At 48.6% G+C, this 15,443-nt stretch overlaps 1 protein-coding gene across 2 annotated transcripts; it reads left to right on the forward strand.

Annotated features, from left to right (window-relative positions):
* Nucleotides 1-364: 364 nt before the first annotated feature.
* Nucleotides 365-6,662, forward strand: MSX2 (msh homeobox 2). 2 transcript variants are annotated; one of them, XM_054489711.2, is made up of 2 exons: nt 365-883; nt 4,962-5,073. In XM_054489711.2, exon 1 carries the CDS (start codon nt 470-472, stop codon nt 878-880), a length of 411 nt encoding a protein of 136 aa, XP_054345686.1. In that variant the 5' UTR covers nt 365-469; the 3' UTR covers nt 881-883; nt 4,962-5,073. The 2 variants fall into 2 exon arrangements, with proteins under 2 accessions (XP_054345686.1, XP_054345685.1); XM_054489710.2 differs by having other exon boundaries at nt 367-848; nt 4,962-6,662.
* The last annotated feature ends 8,781 nt before the right edge of the window (nt 6,663-15,443 follow it).

The raw sequence follows: 15,443 nt of genomic DNA on the forward strand, positions 1-15,443 counted from the left end.
TCTTGAACTTATTCTGGTGGTAGAGCGAGGGTGGGATGGGCGCAGGGTCCCTTTTAAAGAAGGGTCAAAAGAGAGAAGAAATGGGACTCGGCGAACTTCCTCTTTAAATAATCGCTCTTAATTAGGTCTCGGGCTTTTCAGTTTCGGCGTGATTATAACCCTTCAGGGATCGCCTAATAACAACTCTGCTGACTGCTCCTGTAATTAACTCCTAATTTATTTCAAACAGAAAAAAAAAAAAAAAAAAAAGGGGGGGCAGCCCCTTCGGGAAGAGCCAATCAGGGGCGAGCGTCTCTGGCGTCAGCGCCAGGCCCGGCGCGGATTGGCGGCGCGCGTCTCCCACTTCCCCTCGGAGGAAAGGCTGGGCTCCCAGCGCGCCCCTCCCGTCTCCCCAGCAAAAAAGTTTGGGTCGCCGCTGCCGGGTTGCCAGCGGAGTCGCGCCTCGGGAGCTACGTAGGGCAGAGAAGTCATGGCTTCTCCGTCCAAAGGCAGTGACCTGTTTTCGCCCGACGAGGAGGGCCCAGCAGTGGTGGCCGGACCAGGCCCGGGGCCTGGGGGCGCCGAGGGGGCCGCGGAGGAGCGCCGCGTCAAGGTCTCCAGCCTGCCCTTCAGCGTGGAGGCGCTCATGTCCGACAAGAAGCCGCCCAAGGAGGCGTCCCCGCTGCCGGCCGAAAGCGCCTCGGCCGGGGCCACCCTGCGGCCACTGCTGCTGCCGGGGCACGGCGCTCGGGAAGCGCACAGCCCCGGGCCGCTGGTGAAGCCCTTCGAGACCGCCTCGGTCAAGTCGGAAAACTCAGAAGATGGAGCGGCGTGGATGCAGGAACCCGGCCGATATTCGCCGCCGCCAAGTGAGTGCGCGCCGGGGCCGGGGCAGGAGTAGGAGGTAGCGCGGGGTGCTGGAGGGAGCGGGGGGCGGGTGTTCCAGGGCTGGGGGTACCGAGACCCTTCTGCGTGCGCTACACTCCCGGGAAAGCAAGCCCAGGGCCCCTGGACTCCTGGGTGCCCGGGGCGTTCGGCGCGTCCGGTGCGCCGTCCGCATCTAAGACACCCTCTGGGTAATAACCGCGCTGTGTGTGTCTGAGACTCCCCTCGACACACAGATTGTTCTTTCAAGAGTGAACCCCAGCTGGGTTTACGGGGTCTCTCGGTGGTCCGTTTCTACAGCCCTCGGCCCTGCGCTCTGGCCACTTGGCTTGTTTTTGTTTCACTGTTCCCCGGAGTCTCTGCCTGGGGAGTGAGGGAGATGGATCTATGTTCAGTGAGCACTTGGATGTGCCAGGAACGAGACAGGTTCAAAACTCAACCCTGAGAGTTGTGCCCCCATTTTAAAGATGAGCTAACTGGGCTTAGCCAGACACTGAGTAGAAACCATTTTCTTTCGTGAGTCCCGCGGGTGTCGAAGCCGGATCCCACGAAGGGATGGTGGCACCAGAGTCTGGTGCGGGGAGGAAACGTCTCCCTGTGGTCTCCGCAGCCAGCACCTCGCCGGCAAGGTCCTGAGCTTCGTCGGGAGCGGGCTGGGGCCAGAAACGCACGGGCTCTTCTTGGCTCACAGTAATAATTAATCGCATTCCAGCAGGGCTTGAGAGTTTGCAAAGTGATGCTCACTAGCTTACCAGATCCAGATCCTCACTAGAACCCCCAAGTGTAGACACTGGACTTGTGACTACCCTATTTTTCAGACGTGGACGCTGAGGCTTTTAAAGAAGACGGCCTTTGCTTGTCCCAGGATACCAACAACCACTGATTGGCCAGGGGGGCCTGTTGCCCACCCCCTGCTCCTCTGTCTGATATGCCCTGACCACTTTTGCGTCCTCTCCCCAGAGAGACTAGGTAGAGATCCGCACCTGCACCCCACTTGAGAATTGAGGCTGCGGAGAATTCTCCGCTTCAGCATCCATTTTTGGTCCCTGAGTCCTTTTACAATTTGGAGACGTTATCCTTTACAGCCTCTTTTACTTTTATCTCTTGGCTTTTATGGTTTCTCTACCCCCTAATTTCCCGCCACCCCATCCCCTACCTTTAGGAAAGGTGAGGGTGGGGGCTGTGGAGGGACTTTCTCCAAAGCTGAGAGAGATCCTTTCACTATTTACATCATTCAGCCCTCAAGACTAGACGCACTGTATTTTGTTAACAAAACAAGGCCATATACCCAGGCGTCAGTGGCTGTCCCCTCTGGCAGTCTCTCTCCACCCTGTTAGAAACTCTGAAAGATTCAAAGGGCGAGGAGATTAAGGGACTCAAAGAATTTGAACTCAAGTTTGGATAGTGCTTTATAGCACTTTTCACCGTATTATCTTATCTCCTCTGTAGGGCAACAGCCGGCCTCTTAACTGATGAGGACATTTCAGCAAAGTTCAGAGAGGAATCGGCAGTTTGGGCCTGACCAAAAAAAAAAAAAAAAAAAGCTTGGGACCATTTAATGATCACCTACCAGGTGGCAGACGGGGCTCTGGGTACTCTTAAAATTTTAGTACTGTGGACCACATTGAGGGATTAGTGTTACTTACCCACTTTATTGACAGTGAGGTAGAGGCTCAGAAAATTAAAAGACTTAATTTGTTTAACAACTACTGAGTACATAGCCTACGGCTATGCCCAGCCAATGATACAGGCCTTAAATGGAGTAGTGTCCAGAGGTTAGGAATCCTGCCATCCTTTAGGCCTGTGGGTCTGGAAAGGCAATGACCTACTACCCCTCTAAACATCCCTGCCCTGTGCTCAAGCTTCCCTGCTCTGGGTAAGGCAACCTCGGGCCCAGGCTGTGACCTTCCCATGAAAAGAACTAGAAATTCTGAGAAACGAGTTTATAACCTGCACATTCTGCACATGTATCCCGGAACTTAAAGTAAAAAAAAAAAAAAAACAAAAAACACCATAAAGAATTGTTGGTGCTTTGGGCCTGGAGGTGGCAGCGGGAACCCTGCGGTCGGAGCAGTGGGTCCTGAGAATGCCAGGCGACGGAGCCTGGGGCGAGAGGGAGCTACCCGCCCGGGCCTGATTTTGTTATTTGGAGGAAGTAGGATAAACGCTGTTTTGCCTTATATAATCGCATCCTTCCTCTGGCTGGTTTAAAATTAGGTGGGGGTGGAGGGATGGGGAGTGTTGCATTGGGAGGAAGCCTCATAGCTTCATGGTTTTGATACACATGTGCGATCCCGGTCACCTGGATTTCATAATTCAAATGTAACCCGAAGGACCAGCTGGAATTACCCTGCCCAGGCGCATAGTGCTTCAAAACCCCACGTAGAGCCAGGAGCAAGAGTATATACACACTAGGAACTTGGTATCTGAGCTGAGACATCTGGGTCCTCCTGAGAGCCAGGCCTAGTTTAGAAAGGGCGAGAATTTTGCAGGTCTCTTGAGAGTCTCTGACAGTGTTGTTAATTTGTAAATTAAGAAGCTGGCTCCCCAGCTCTGTAGTAACTTACGGATTAGCAAATGCAAAAGTATAGACTTTTATGGTAGTTTCTTATCCTTCCCTTTCCCAGATTTCTGTTCTTTGCTTGGTTACAAAGCCTCTTACCTCTTTTTGATTCAGTAAAGTGATAGGTAATAATGCGACACTAGAACAGATCCATCTCTTGTTGGAAATGGAAGCTGGGTTGGGACTTGTGCTGTGTCACCCTCAAGTATGAAGTGTAAACTCTTTCTTGGGCCACCAAAGTAACTAAACAAGAAATGCAGCATTCTCCCATGAATACATTAGAGTTAATACTGTGGCCACATTTGGAAAATTAGCATAGCTCGTAAAAGCCAAATGCAGAAAATTAATTGTTAAGCATTCTATCACCACAGCTCTATCCTCCTCCGCCCACCCACCCTTGAGGAAGACAAGCCCGAAGTTAGTTGATGCTGTGGAATCACAAGGATGTCCCAGTCTGTGATTTGCTGTAATTGAATCCATTTTAAATGTGGAGTCTGGATGCTGTTGGCATACCTTTATTTTGCTTGTTTTTCCCCCGACAAACTAATCATTTACACATTTGCCGGAAGCTGTAGAATGAGCAGAGGGGATGACTAAGATGTCATCACGTGCTCTCAATTCGGAGGCAGCATGATTTCCCCTGACATTTACATTTATGGGCTAGCTAATTTTTCCCTTCGTCTTAGTAAAGTTTATATTACAGAAGTGCCCGGCCAAGAACCTTATCCCACATCCAGATCTGTAAAATGATGTTCAGATTTTATAATCTGTGGACTGGATGCAATGACAGCTGTGTGTGACTGTTTATTGCGTGGGATTGCCCCCAAATTCAAAGATGCTATTAATTTACCACAGACCTTATCTGCACGATTACCCTTCATAAATATGCTGACACAATCCACTTTTTCTGGTTCAGAGAGGGGACCAAGGGAAACAGCTAACCCGGTTGCTAAAACCTTTTTCATTTTCCTTCCCATATGTGATTGTCTCCACATCCAAGGGAGGCTGGGATAATCATGAACCTGGTCTCCCATTTTTAAAGACAAGATAAATTATGCTCAGAAGAGATAGCGTTTCATTTCTCACCAACCACTTGATTCCCTTGTCTTACATTAAATGTTCTATTTCTGTTATCTCTAATGCTGTTTGTTTTCCGTATAGAAGGTTCAGTTACACCATTATATTTCCAAAATTTTTGTTAAAAGACTCATTTTTAAAAAACGAAGCAACTTACCCATTTATATATGGTCCCCCTCCCCCCAAGAAACACACATAGTTTTGACAAAGGTACCTTTTTCAAAGATGAAATAAAGTATGTCTTTCCATACATAGATATGTATGTGTGTGTGTGTGTGTGTGTGTGTGTGTGTGTGTGTGTGTGTGTGTATAGGTTTTTTTTTAAAGCTGAGTGCTTTCAGTTGAGAGGGGAGGCCTGAAAGGAGAAAACCTAGAGAGATGACAGGGGAGATGGGTTTTTTATTATTATTTTAATGTAACTTTCTTTTGCTAATCCGCTCCCCTCTCTGTTCTCTAGGACATATGAGCCCTACCACCTGCACCCTGAGGAAACACAAGACCAATCGGAAGCCGCGCACGCCCTTTACCACATCCCAGCTCCTCGCTCTGGAGCGCAAGTTCCGTCAGAAACAGTACCTCTCCATTGCAGAGCGTGCAGAGTTCTCCAGCTCTCTGAACCTCACAGAGACCCAGGTCAAAATCTGGTTCCAGAACCGAAGGGCCAAGGCGAAAAGACTGCAGGAGGCAGAACTGGAAAAGCTGAAAATGGCTGCAAAACCTATGCTGCCCTCCAGCTTCAGTCTCCCTTTCCCCATCAGCTCGCCCCTGCAGGCAGCGTCCATATATGGAGCATCCTACCCGTTCCATAGACCTGTGCTTCCCATCCCGCCCGTGGGACTCTATGCCACGCCAGTGGGATATGGCATGTACCACCTGTCCTAAGGAAGACCAGATCAATAGACTCCATGATGGATGCTTGTTTCAAAGGGCTTCCTCTCCCTCTCCACGAAGGCAGTACCAGCCAATACTCCTGCTCTGCTAACCCTGCGTGCACCACCCTAAGCGGCTAGGCCGACAGGGCCACACGACATAGCTGAAATTTGTTCTGTAGGCGGAGGCACCAAGCCCTGTTTTCTTGGTGTAATCTTCCAGATGCCCCCTTCTCCTTTCACAAAGATTGGCTCTGATGGTTTTTATGTATAAATATATATATATAATAAAATATAATACATTTTTATACAGCAGACGTAAAAATTCAAATTATTTTAAAAGGCAAAATTTATATACATATGTGCTTTTTTCTATATATCACCTTCCCAAAAGACACTGTGTAAGTCCATTTGTTGTATTTTCTTAGGGAGACAAATTATTTGCAAAATGTGCTAAAGTCAATGATTTTTACGGGCTTATTGACTTCTGCTTATGGAAAACAAATATTAGAAATAGACACAATGCACACAGAAAATATTAGATATAGAGAGATTATTCAAAGTGAAGGGGACACATCATATTTCTGCATTTTACTTGCATTAAAAGAAACCTCTTTATATACCACAGTTGTTCCTGTCTCCCCACCCCCCACCACACACATATTTTTAAAGTTTTTCCTTTTTTAAGAATATTTTTGTAAGACCAATACCTGGGATGAGAAGAATCCTGAGACTGCCTGGAGGTGAGGTAGAAAATTAGAAATACTTCCTAATTCTTCTCAAGGCTGTTGGTAACTTTATTTCAGATAATTGGAGAGTAAAATGTTAAAACCTGTTGAGAGGACTTGATGGTTTCGGAGAAATACTAGGTACATTCATCCTCACAGATTGCAAAGGTGATTTGGGTGGGGGTATAGTAATTTTCTGCTTAAAAAATGAGTATCTTGTAACCATTACCTATATGCTAAATATTCTTGAACAATTAGTAGATCCAGAAAGAGAAAAAAATATGCTTTCTCTGTGTGTGTACCCGTTGTATGTCCTAAACTTATTAGAAAATTTTATATACTTTTTTACATGTTGGGGGGCAGAAGGTAAAGCCATGTTTTGACTTGGTGAAAATGGGGTTGTCAAACAGCCCATTAAGCTCCCTGGTATTTCACGTTCCTGTCCATCTCTCCCCTCCCTCCAGTATACCTTTATCCCTTTGAAAGGGTGCCTTGTACAATTTTATATATTTTATTGAAGAGCTATCTCTTATTCTGAATTAAATTAAGCATTTGTCTTATTGCAGTAAAGTTTGTCCAAACTCACAATTATTTTAAGAGGTGTTCTGTGTTCTTAGCTGGGCTTAGCTTGAAAGTGCTACCCACATGAGGGGGGAGCTGGTCTTTTTAAATATTTTAATGTAAATCAACCAAGAGTTGTGGCCAGATTCAGCCATGTTGGGGTGATTGGTGGTGGTGGGGAGTGAACTGAAACTACTGAAATACTTTGAAATGTTTCCTCTGGCAGCTTGTTACTCATGGGAAAGAGGTGGAATTGCTGCGAGGAGTTTTTCAGAAAAAGTACAGTGAAAGATGAGCTTTAAATAAGTGGTGAGGCGGAGATCGGCTAGTATCTAAGTCATTTGTATATGATCAAGGGAAAATCTTGAACTTGAAATCTCCCAGCTACCAACACATCAAACTTAAAACTGAGGAAAAGGGTCCTTATAGCTATTTGCAAGTGGACATGGTAACGAGGTGCATTCGCTGGGCTGGGGGATGGAAGCCGGCTCCCCTTTCAGGAGTATGTCAAATCGCATTACGTTTACCATTCCTATCTCCTTCCAAGGAGATGGACTCGAGCAAACACTGTTCGGTTTGAAGTGGGAAGGTGGTTCATTCAAGTCCCTTTTCTACCCAGCCTTCCTCTCCCAGTGGAAACAATACAGAACTGCTGTCAGGCTTGGGTTTTGAGGCGTCACGATAAAATGGTGATGGGTGGAGGACGCTGAGAAGGATCTTATACTCAGCTTTCTGTTGCACAAATAACTCTGAAGTGGTTCCTGATGATTGATACATTTCCGAGGTCACTGTTCGGATGGGAGGCTCCGGTGACTCGGAACAGAGGCAGAAAGGATGCGAGGACTTCTTGCTGCGTAAACAGCGCGGCGGGCAGATTGGCACCTGGCACCTACCAGGACTGGCGCTTCGTCCCGCGTTTCCATTGTGCTCTCACGCACTTTGAAAGTGGGCGCCGGAAACTCCGTTTTTCCTATGGGGCCGGGGTCGGGCAACGTGGTTCAGAGGTTTCACAAACTCCAGCACAGAAGTGATCCAAACCGAGGGGTCGGCTCGAAGTCGGAGGCTGATTTTGTCTTGCTCAGTCGCTCCGCCAGAGCTGAGCCGCTGGAGCGACCCAAACCTACCTGAAAGCGCGTCTCTGCAGTCCCGCTGGACTTCTCCGGCTCGAACTCCTAATCTCAGCCCGGAATCCAGCCATATTCATTTAAGGATTGCGTTTTCCAAAGGCCAAAGCCTTTCCCGGTTTCGTCATCAGCCGCCAAGTTGGGTCCCTAATTAGCCTGTCCACCGAGCTTCCTTCCCGGCGCCGCTTGGACCCCGCAGCCCCGGGCGATCTCAGCCCGGGTGGGGAATCCGGAGACGCCGGCTCCGGGTTAAGACTCTGCTCGTCCTCAGGAGGACGGGGTCGCGATCCAGAGTGCGATCCGGAGAAAAGGGGCTGCATCTTGCGTGGCTGGCGGTTTAGACTGGAATCCGTCTGGGGAACTGCGCACCATCCCCATCGCTCCAGACGCCGAAACATAACCTGAGGCTCGGAGAGGGGAAAAAGAGTTGTTCAGGCTCGAACATATGCATCCCAGCCTCATAGGTGGATGGGGTTACCGAGCTGAGAACCAAGCCGGAGGTCCGCGAAGCCGGGCCGCCCCCTTGCCCTGGGCCTCCCTTCAAGCCTGCAGTCTGGGGTTGGGTTCCGAGTCACCGCGGTCTGGGCCTCGGTCAGGCTTGGTCGGGCACACAGGGCGTTTCAGAGGCCAGACTGACAACCTGTGGCGGCAAAAGGACTCTCCCTCACCAGGGACCCGCGAAGGCGCGCATTGCAAGATGCTAGTGTGCGGGCTTTGGATATCCTTGCGTCCGATGCCAGAAGCCTGGCGCGCAAATTTACCCACCGTTCCATACTTTCAGTGCTTTGTTCGAAACTTTTCAAGAGACACAGCTCTGCTTTTTGGAAAGAGAGGAAGAGAGCAGGGAAATCGAATTTATGGAGCCCCTGCAGAGTGCAGAACTAGGCTTTTTTTCCCCCCTCCCCGCGCGTGTTCTCATTTAGTTGCCACACACTCCTTGGAGAGGTATTATAGATGATATGTATAGTTGAGGAAACTGAGGCACAAAGAGGTGGCTCACTAAGGTCACAGAGCTGATAAGTAGCGGCAGGGAAATCCAGGCCTCAGTGTGAGCGGAGGTGGGTATGAAAGATGGTGAGGGCGAATCAGGCAGGAGGTGTCTCAGAAATGACTCCAGGGCCTGGGGAACACTCTGGATCCCCAGACCCTGAGATCCCAGGTCTGCAGTCTCTCTCCAGCTCCCCTTCCTATCCCTCATTGCTCCTCTAACACAGTGGACCTGGGGCTCAGATCCAGCCCTCCCGTCTCCCCCTCCCAGCCCTGCCTGGGCGATCTTGTGGGGAATGGAGGGAGCAGGGCGGCAGGAGGTAGGCAGTGAAGGCCTGGCTGAGAGCGGTGGCTGGCGAAACGTCTGCCTGACCCGACTGAAAAGAGGATCCCTGCCTTTCAGCAGAACCTTGTCTGACCGAATGAAAACTCCCACGGCCATTCTTTGCTATAAAAGCCGCTCATTTGCCACGGGTTGGAGAGGCCATTCCCCCACCCCCACTCCGTCTCCACTGTTGGGTTTGAAATAAGCATAAACCTCATTTATAAAAGAACCCACGTCACACACACCCTCCCCGAAATCACAGGGCCTGGTTGGTGAAGTTGACTGTGTCTGTTCCTCTCTCTCCTTCCATTTTTGTAAGCAAAAATGTTTTCCACCCCCCATTGGTGATGCTGCAGGCTTCTTTAACAAAATAAAGTGGTCACAGTAACGAGGAAAAGCCCTCGGTCAACTCCTGGACCCCTTTACCCCCTCTCCCACCCCCAGCCACCCTCTCACCTCCTCCCTCCTACAAACTAAATAAAAAGCAGTAAAATTACTTTCCAGAATAGCCCGCTTCAAAGCAGAACAGAGGACCAGGCTGCAGGAATCCTGAGTCTTGCCCTGATAAGGTTCGTAATAATCAAATCCAAACTCCATCCACCTCCTTTGACTCTTTCCAACCTCCTCCGGACCTCTCTGCATTTGTTGATGAAAACACTTTGATGTCCTGAGTCCTCCAAACAATTATTATTATAATTTTAAACAACCTGGTATTTTCCATTACTAACGGCTGAGGCTTTGAAGTTACACCTCATAATTTCCTAAATTAAATAAATCATTTTAAGTTTGCACTGGGAGGCTTTTAATAGCAGAGAAAGGAATATCATTATCTTATTGAGACCCAATTGTGGTGGCTCCAGTTTGGCTGTAGCTAGGGGCAAAGTAGGCTCACTCTAACAGACATACTTTATTAACCTCCCATAACTCTTGAAAGAACATTTTTATATTTTCTTTGATTTCCCCCCTCCCTATCTTGTTTTAATGCTGTCCCAACCTTTAATTAGTGCCTAATATGAAAAGCATTATTTTTTTAATGCTATGTAATTTACCAGCGGCAACAGGCCAACTTAACAATTGTTTATTAGACTTGGTTTTTCACACAGGGCAAAGAATGCCGCTCCAAACCCAACTTTTCATGGGTGGTTGCACTAATTAATACAGTGTCTGAGACTCCTAGGGGGTTTTTTAATATTAAAGCCTATGGGGGCGGAAGGGGGTTTTAGAAGTCCAGCTCCTGCCGACGAAGTTCTCCCTCTGATTTCTTTCATGCTGTTTTGATCCTGTCTGTGGAGTCAGCACAGACAGAAACTGTTCCCTGGCTCCGAAGACTCCAGGATCCCGAGGCAACAGCCCCGGGAACCCCCAGCACCTCCACTTGTGAATTATGTCTAGCGGCCTAGGCTTGGGCTACAGAGAGCCCAAGGCTCACCCCAGGCTTGGATGTGGGGGTTCCCCTCCTCCTGCCTGGAGGGGGAAGGAGCTGGCTTGATGGCTTGGGCTGGGAAGGAGTCAGGCTCTTGGGGGCAAATGCCAGGTCTCCCAGGCACCAGGCAGCGCTTGGCTCTGGGCATAGAGTTTGCTGAAACTGAGTCAGGGACAGGGATGGGGTGGGGGAAGGCTAGGGGGGACCCAGGCTAGCTTCCTTCCTGTCTTTGCTTCCTCTGACTTTTCGGCTCAATTTTCCTCATTCTTTTGTCTCTCATTTTCCTTTCTCATCTTTTGCACTCCCTCCTTTTCACCTCTTTCTCTTCCTTTTTTCTTTTTTGCCATCCCGCTTTTATTACCTTTCCTCCACCTTTTATTCTTCTCCTGTCTGTCGCACTCTATACCTTTCTAATTTTTACCTCTATCTTCTTACTGTCGGTAACTTCTTTTCAAGTTCCCATTTTTAATTCTCTTTTCCCTCTCTTCCCCCACCCCCTTCTTTGCCTGTCACTTTGCTCCTCCATGGCGTCTCTCAATTTTTTTGTTTTCTAATTGATTCTCATTCCCACCGTCTCCTATTTCCCCCTTCTCTTCTCTTTTACATTCTCTCTTCCCCGGTTCCAGCGATTCCGTGCCGGATTCTGGGAGCCCAGCCCAGCGCGCCAGGAGCGGTGCGCCCAGCGCAGGGGGCTCCTCGTCACCTCGAACCTTCCCGCGACCTTCCCTCCTTAGCTGCACCTGGCAAGCCAGCAAGGGAGTGACCCTTGCGCAGGAAGGGGGCGCGTCACCCGGTTTCCCCATAGAACCGTGGGCGTCGCGGGCGAGAAGGGAAGCGTCCAGGCGCTCGGCCCCTTCCGCCCCGCCCGCTGCCGGCCGCCCGTTTGATGTCGCGGGCCCGGCAGGAATGCGGCCGGGTTATCAATCACCCAGCTGGATCCCGAAGGTCTCTGCCTAATCACATTTAATTGCTCGTGGAGGCCCACTGTCGCCCCGGGCCGGCCGCCGCGCTCAATTACTCCCCAAATACCTGCCATCAATAAATACGCACTGACACCGGCCCGGCCCGCTCCACCGGCACGGAAGATCGCAGCCGACCAGGCGCCCTCCTCCCTGCCCCTTGTCCCCCATCATTAAACTTACACCTCGACGCCCAAAGAAGCAAGCCAAGCAGATAATAACAGCCCCCTGTAACTGAGCGCTTCCCAAGTGCCAGACACTGTTGCTCGGCGATTTACACCAATCAACTCACGGGTGCTAGTGAGTGCTCGTGGATTTCACCACCGTCCGGGAGATGTATTACCATCTCCTTTGGAGTCAAGGGAACCAGGCTCAGATCATTCATTAATGCGTCCGAGGTGGGATAGATAGGCAGTGCCCCAACTGGGATGGGACTTTGCAACCCCGTGATTCCACAGCCCATGGACAAAAGCACAAGGCAATAGTGCCTCCCAGAGGCCAGATATTGACCTGGGGTCCCTGGCACTAAGGTGTGCTGACCAGCACCTAAAGCCAGGTGCTTATTTAATCAGTATTCAGGCAGCATTTTATTAGTTCCTCTCACCAACTTTGTGAAGTAGGCACTCTTAGCCCCATTTTCCAGAAGTGAGCTAGGGGGAGTTCACCCTCCAACTGAGGCCCAGGCCTCTCTCCAGCCTGAACACTTCCACCACTCCGGGCTGCCCTCCACTCCCTCTCCCCCAGCATTCTGCACTCCTTTTTCACTCTATACCTTCAAATCAACCCTGAAATTCAAGAACTATGGTTTCTCCCATTTTCCCAGAGCAGCAAACTGCCTAAGGAGGTGACACAGCAAGGCAGGAATCACACAGTGGGTGAGCTCAGAGCCCAGAAATCCATGTCAGCCCCAGCCCCAGCCCCAGCTATTTGCATTACGCCATCCTGCTTCTGCTGAGAGTCTATGCTTTACAAGAGAGCACATCATGTCTACATTTCATGTGGTTTACCGTTCATGGGGAGGCAATAATTACACTTCTAAACAAAGATGAAGGGGGTGAGTATCATCTGAAGTCAGCCTGTGACTTCCTTTACTTCATACCCTTTCTTAATCCCCTGTATTTATGTATAAAATATACGCCAGTGTCCAAATACTCTCATATTCAGGATCTCATGTGGCCCTCAAAGCAATAGGTGGGGAATTACATTCCCATCTTAAATAAAATAAAAAGGGTGCTCTGAGAGGTGAGGTGACTTGCCTAAAGTCACGCAGCAAGGAAACAGAGCCAAGCTTGACAGATAGCTGTGCAGCGTCTTTTCACCTGGATGAGGTTAAGTCCTTGCTAGACTGGAAGAGTGTGTGTGTGTATGGGTGTGTGTGTGTGTGTGTGTGTGTGTAACCACCAAAGTGTACATTTCCCTGAAAAGGGTTTCTGGGTTGCAGGGTCTGATATAAAAAGCACTATTTTAGTGGCAAAGCTCTGCCTATTTTTATTTCAGTGCTGAGAATGCTTGATGATGGAAACACTGACTTTGTAAAGAAATTGTGTATAAGACGCTAAAGTGCCTCTCGAAATCTCATCACAGAAAATTAGCTGAAAGGTAGTGGTGATGGATAAGGCAGTTATTGATGTGAAATTGGCCAATTTGGGGAAAGTCTGAAGGCTGCAAGTGTTCATCTCCTCCTCCTTCCCACCGCCTCAGCGGCTCGCCCCGTCTAGTCTTTCCGGTTGGATTTCTCTTTGTTTAGCAATGGGAACAGAGAGGAGCCAAAAAGACAACGTAGAAAATCCCAGGGGTGGGTGGGGGGAATATGATCTCGATTGAGAATTCCGGGAAAGCAACTGGGCAGTGAAGTCATCGAGAATGGATGTAGGGTGGGGGCGGGGCAACATGCTTCAGCCTCTGTGCCCTCAAGAGGTGCTGGCACAGGGTAGTGCCATGTAGCCACCGCCTTTGGGACTCAGCATGCAGATCTAGTAGCCACTGCCTTTGGGACTGAGCATGCAGATCTAAATTATTACTAGGTTAGGGGCGTCCGTGTCTTGCATAGACACCACTAAGCCACAGCCCACTTTCATGAGAAGGTAAAACTGTTTTTCCCCCTTACAAAGAGCAGAAAATGCCAAGGAAATTAGGCCTCAGAAGGAAAGATTTCCAGAGCCTGGGGCTGCTGAAATATTTTTTCAGGGCACTCATGCCCACATTTTTCTCTACATGCAATCCCTATCTAAGTCTGGGACTAGAAAGAGGACCCACAGGCTATTTTTTAAGAATAGGATTAATAAGATGAATATGAAATGACACTTTGGGGTCCAAAATGACAATATTAACAACACACAAACTCAACCTTCTTTCTCCTTTAATCAGCAGTAAGTTAACAATTATTTGTGCTGAATTTCAGCACATACCAGTTATCCTGAGTATTGAAACTGTGATGCCCCAGGACCTTCCTGAAATTCTCAACACAGAATTATTAAAATTCACTACAACTAAGAAGAAAAAGAAGAGATGTATTGTACATCTCATTAGATAATAATTGAATTAAATGAGCACTTTCTGTGTGCCAACAAGTCCTTTACATAAGGACTCCGTAATTTCATTTTAATACACATAGTAGCACAGTCACACGTCATCCTCATTTTATAATTAAGAAAACTGAGACCTTGAGAGATTATGTGACTTGCTCATGGTCTTGGCACTGGTGAACGACAAAGCTGAGATTTGAGCTATTGACTCTAAAGGAACTTGCTCTCAAAACTGCTGCTGCAGGGCATCCACTGTTTGGGGTTTGTGTCTCCTATAGGAGCAGAAGCCAGGATAAAAGAAATGGTCTTTGAGTCCATTGGGTTTCTGAATTGATTTAAATAAGAAGTTGTAGGCCAGGCATGGTGGCTCATGCCTGTAATCCCAGCACTTTGGGAGGCTGAGGCGGGTGGATCACCTGAGGTCAGGACTTTGAACCAGCCTGACGAAGGTGGTGAAACCCCATCCCTACTAAAAAAAAAAAAAAAAAAAAAAAAAAAAGAAAATTAGCCAGGCACAGTGGTAGGCGCCTGTAATCCCAGCTACTCGGGAGGCTGAGGCAGGAGAATTACTTGAACCCTGGCAGCAGAGGTTGCAGTGAGCCAAGATCGCACCATTGCACTCCAGCCTGGGTAACAGAGTGAGACTCAATCTCAAGAGAAAAAAAAAGAAGAAGTTGTCATCAGAGGCAAAATGACATTTCAGGCTAATATTGAATCAGGGGCAGAATAATATTGAAGGACAACACTATAGAATCTTAGGGCAGAAGGGAATTTTATTATCATATCATGTAAGAGGTTCAGAGTGAAAGTGACTTGCCCAAAGTCACATAGCAGTTGTGTGAAAGAACAATACTGCAAAAGGAAAAAAAAAAGAGAGAGACAGAGAGCCATATTTCTAGTTCAGTTCAGCTGAGCTAGATAGAACTAGCTCAAATGGCTCCGGAGATTTGATTTCTGAGCAACCAGAAATCCAGTTCTTCTGTACCTTAAATGTTAAGTAGCTCACTAAGAGAAGCAGCACAATCAGGAACAGCAGGATGGGAAGTGGGTTTTGGTTTTCAAAAATATCTATCCATCCCCTACAGCCACGTCCACATTATACTCACAATATACACTATATATATATGTTTTTTTGAGATGACGTCTCGACCTGACACCCAGGCTGGAGTGCAATGGCTCAATCTCGGCTCACTGCAACCTCCTGCTCCCGGGTCAAGAGATTCTCCTGCCTCAGCCTCCCACCTCCCAAGTAGCTGGGATTATAGGTGCACGCCACCACGCCTGGCTAATTTTTTGTATCTTTAGTAGAGACGGGGTTTCTCCATGTTTGCCAGGCTGGTCTCATACTCCTGACCTCGTGATCTGCCCGCCTCGGCCTCCCAAAGTGTTGGGATTACAGGCGTGAGCCACCGCACCTGGCCGTATGTATATTGTTTGA

Source organism: Pongo pygmaeus, chromosome 4 (genome assembly GCF_028885625.2).
Source record: "Pongo pygmaeus isolate AG05252 chromosome 4, NHGRI_mPonPyg2-v2.0_pri, whole genome shotgun sequence".
Lineage (NCBI taxonomy): Eukaryota > Metazoa > Chordata > Mammalia > Primates > Hominidae > Pongo > Pongo pygmaeus.

Coding starts and splice junctions, on each gene's coding strand:
- MSX2 (XM_054489710.2), top strand. CDS start 470: ATGGCTTCTCCGTCCAAAGGCAGTGACCTGTTTTCGCCCGACGAGGAG. Junction 849..4,961: donor CCGATATTCGCCGCCGCCAA/GTGAGTGCGCGC, acceptor TCTGTTCTCTAG/GACATATGAGCCCTACCACC.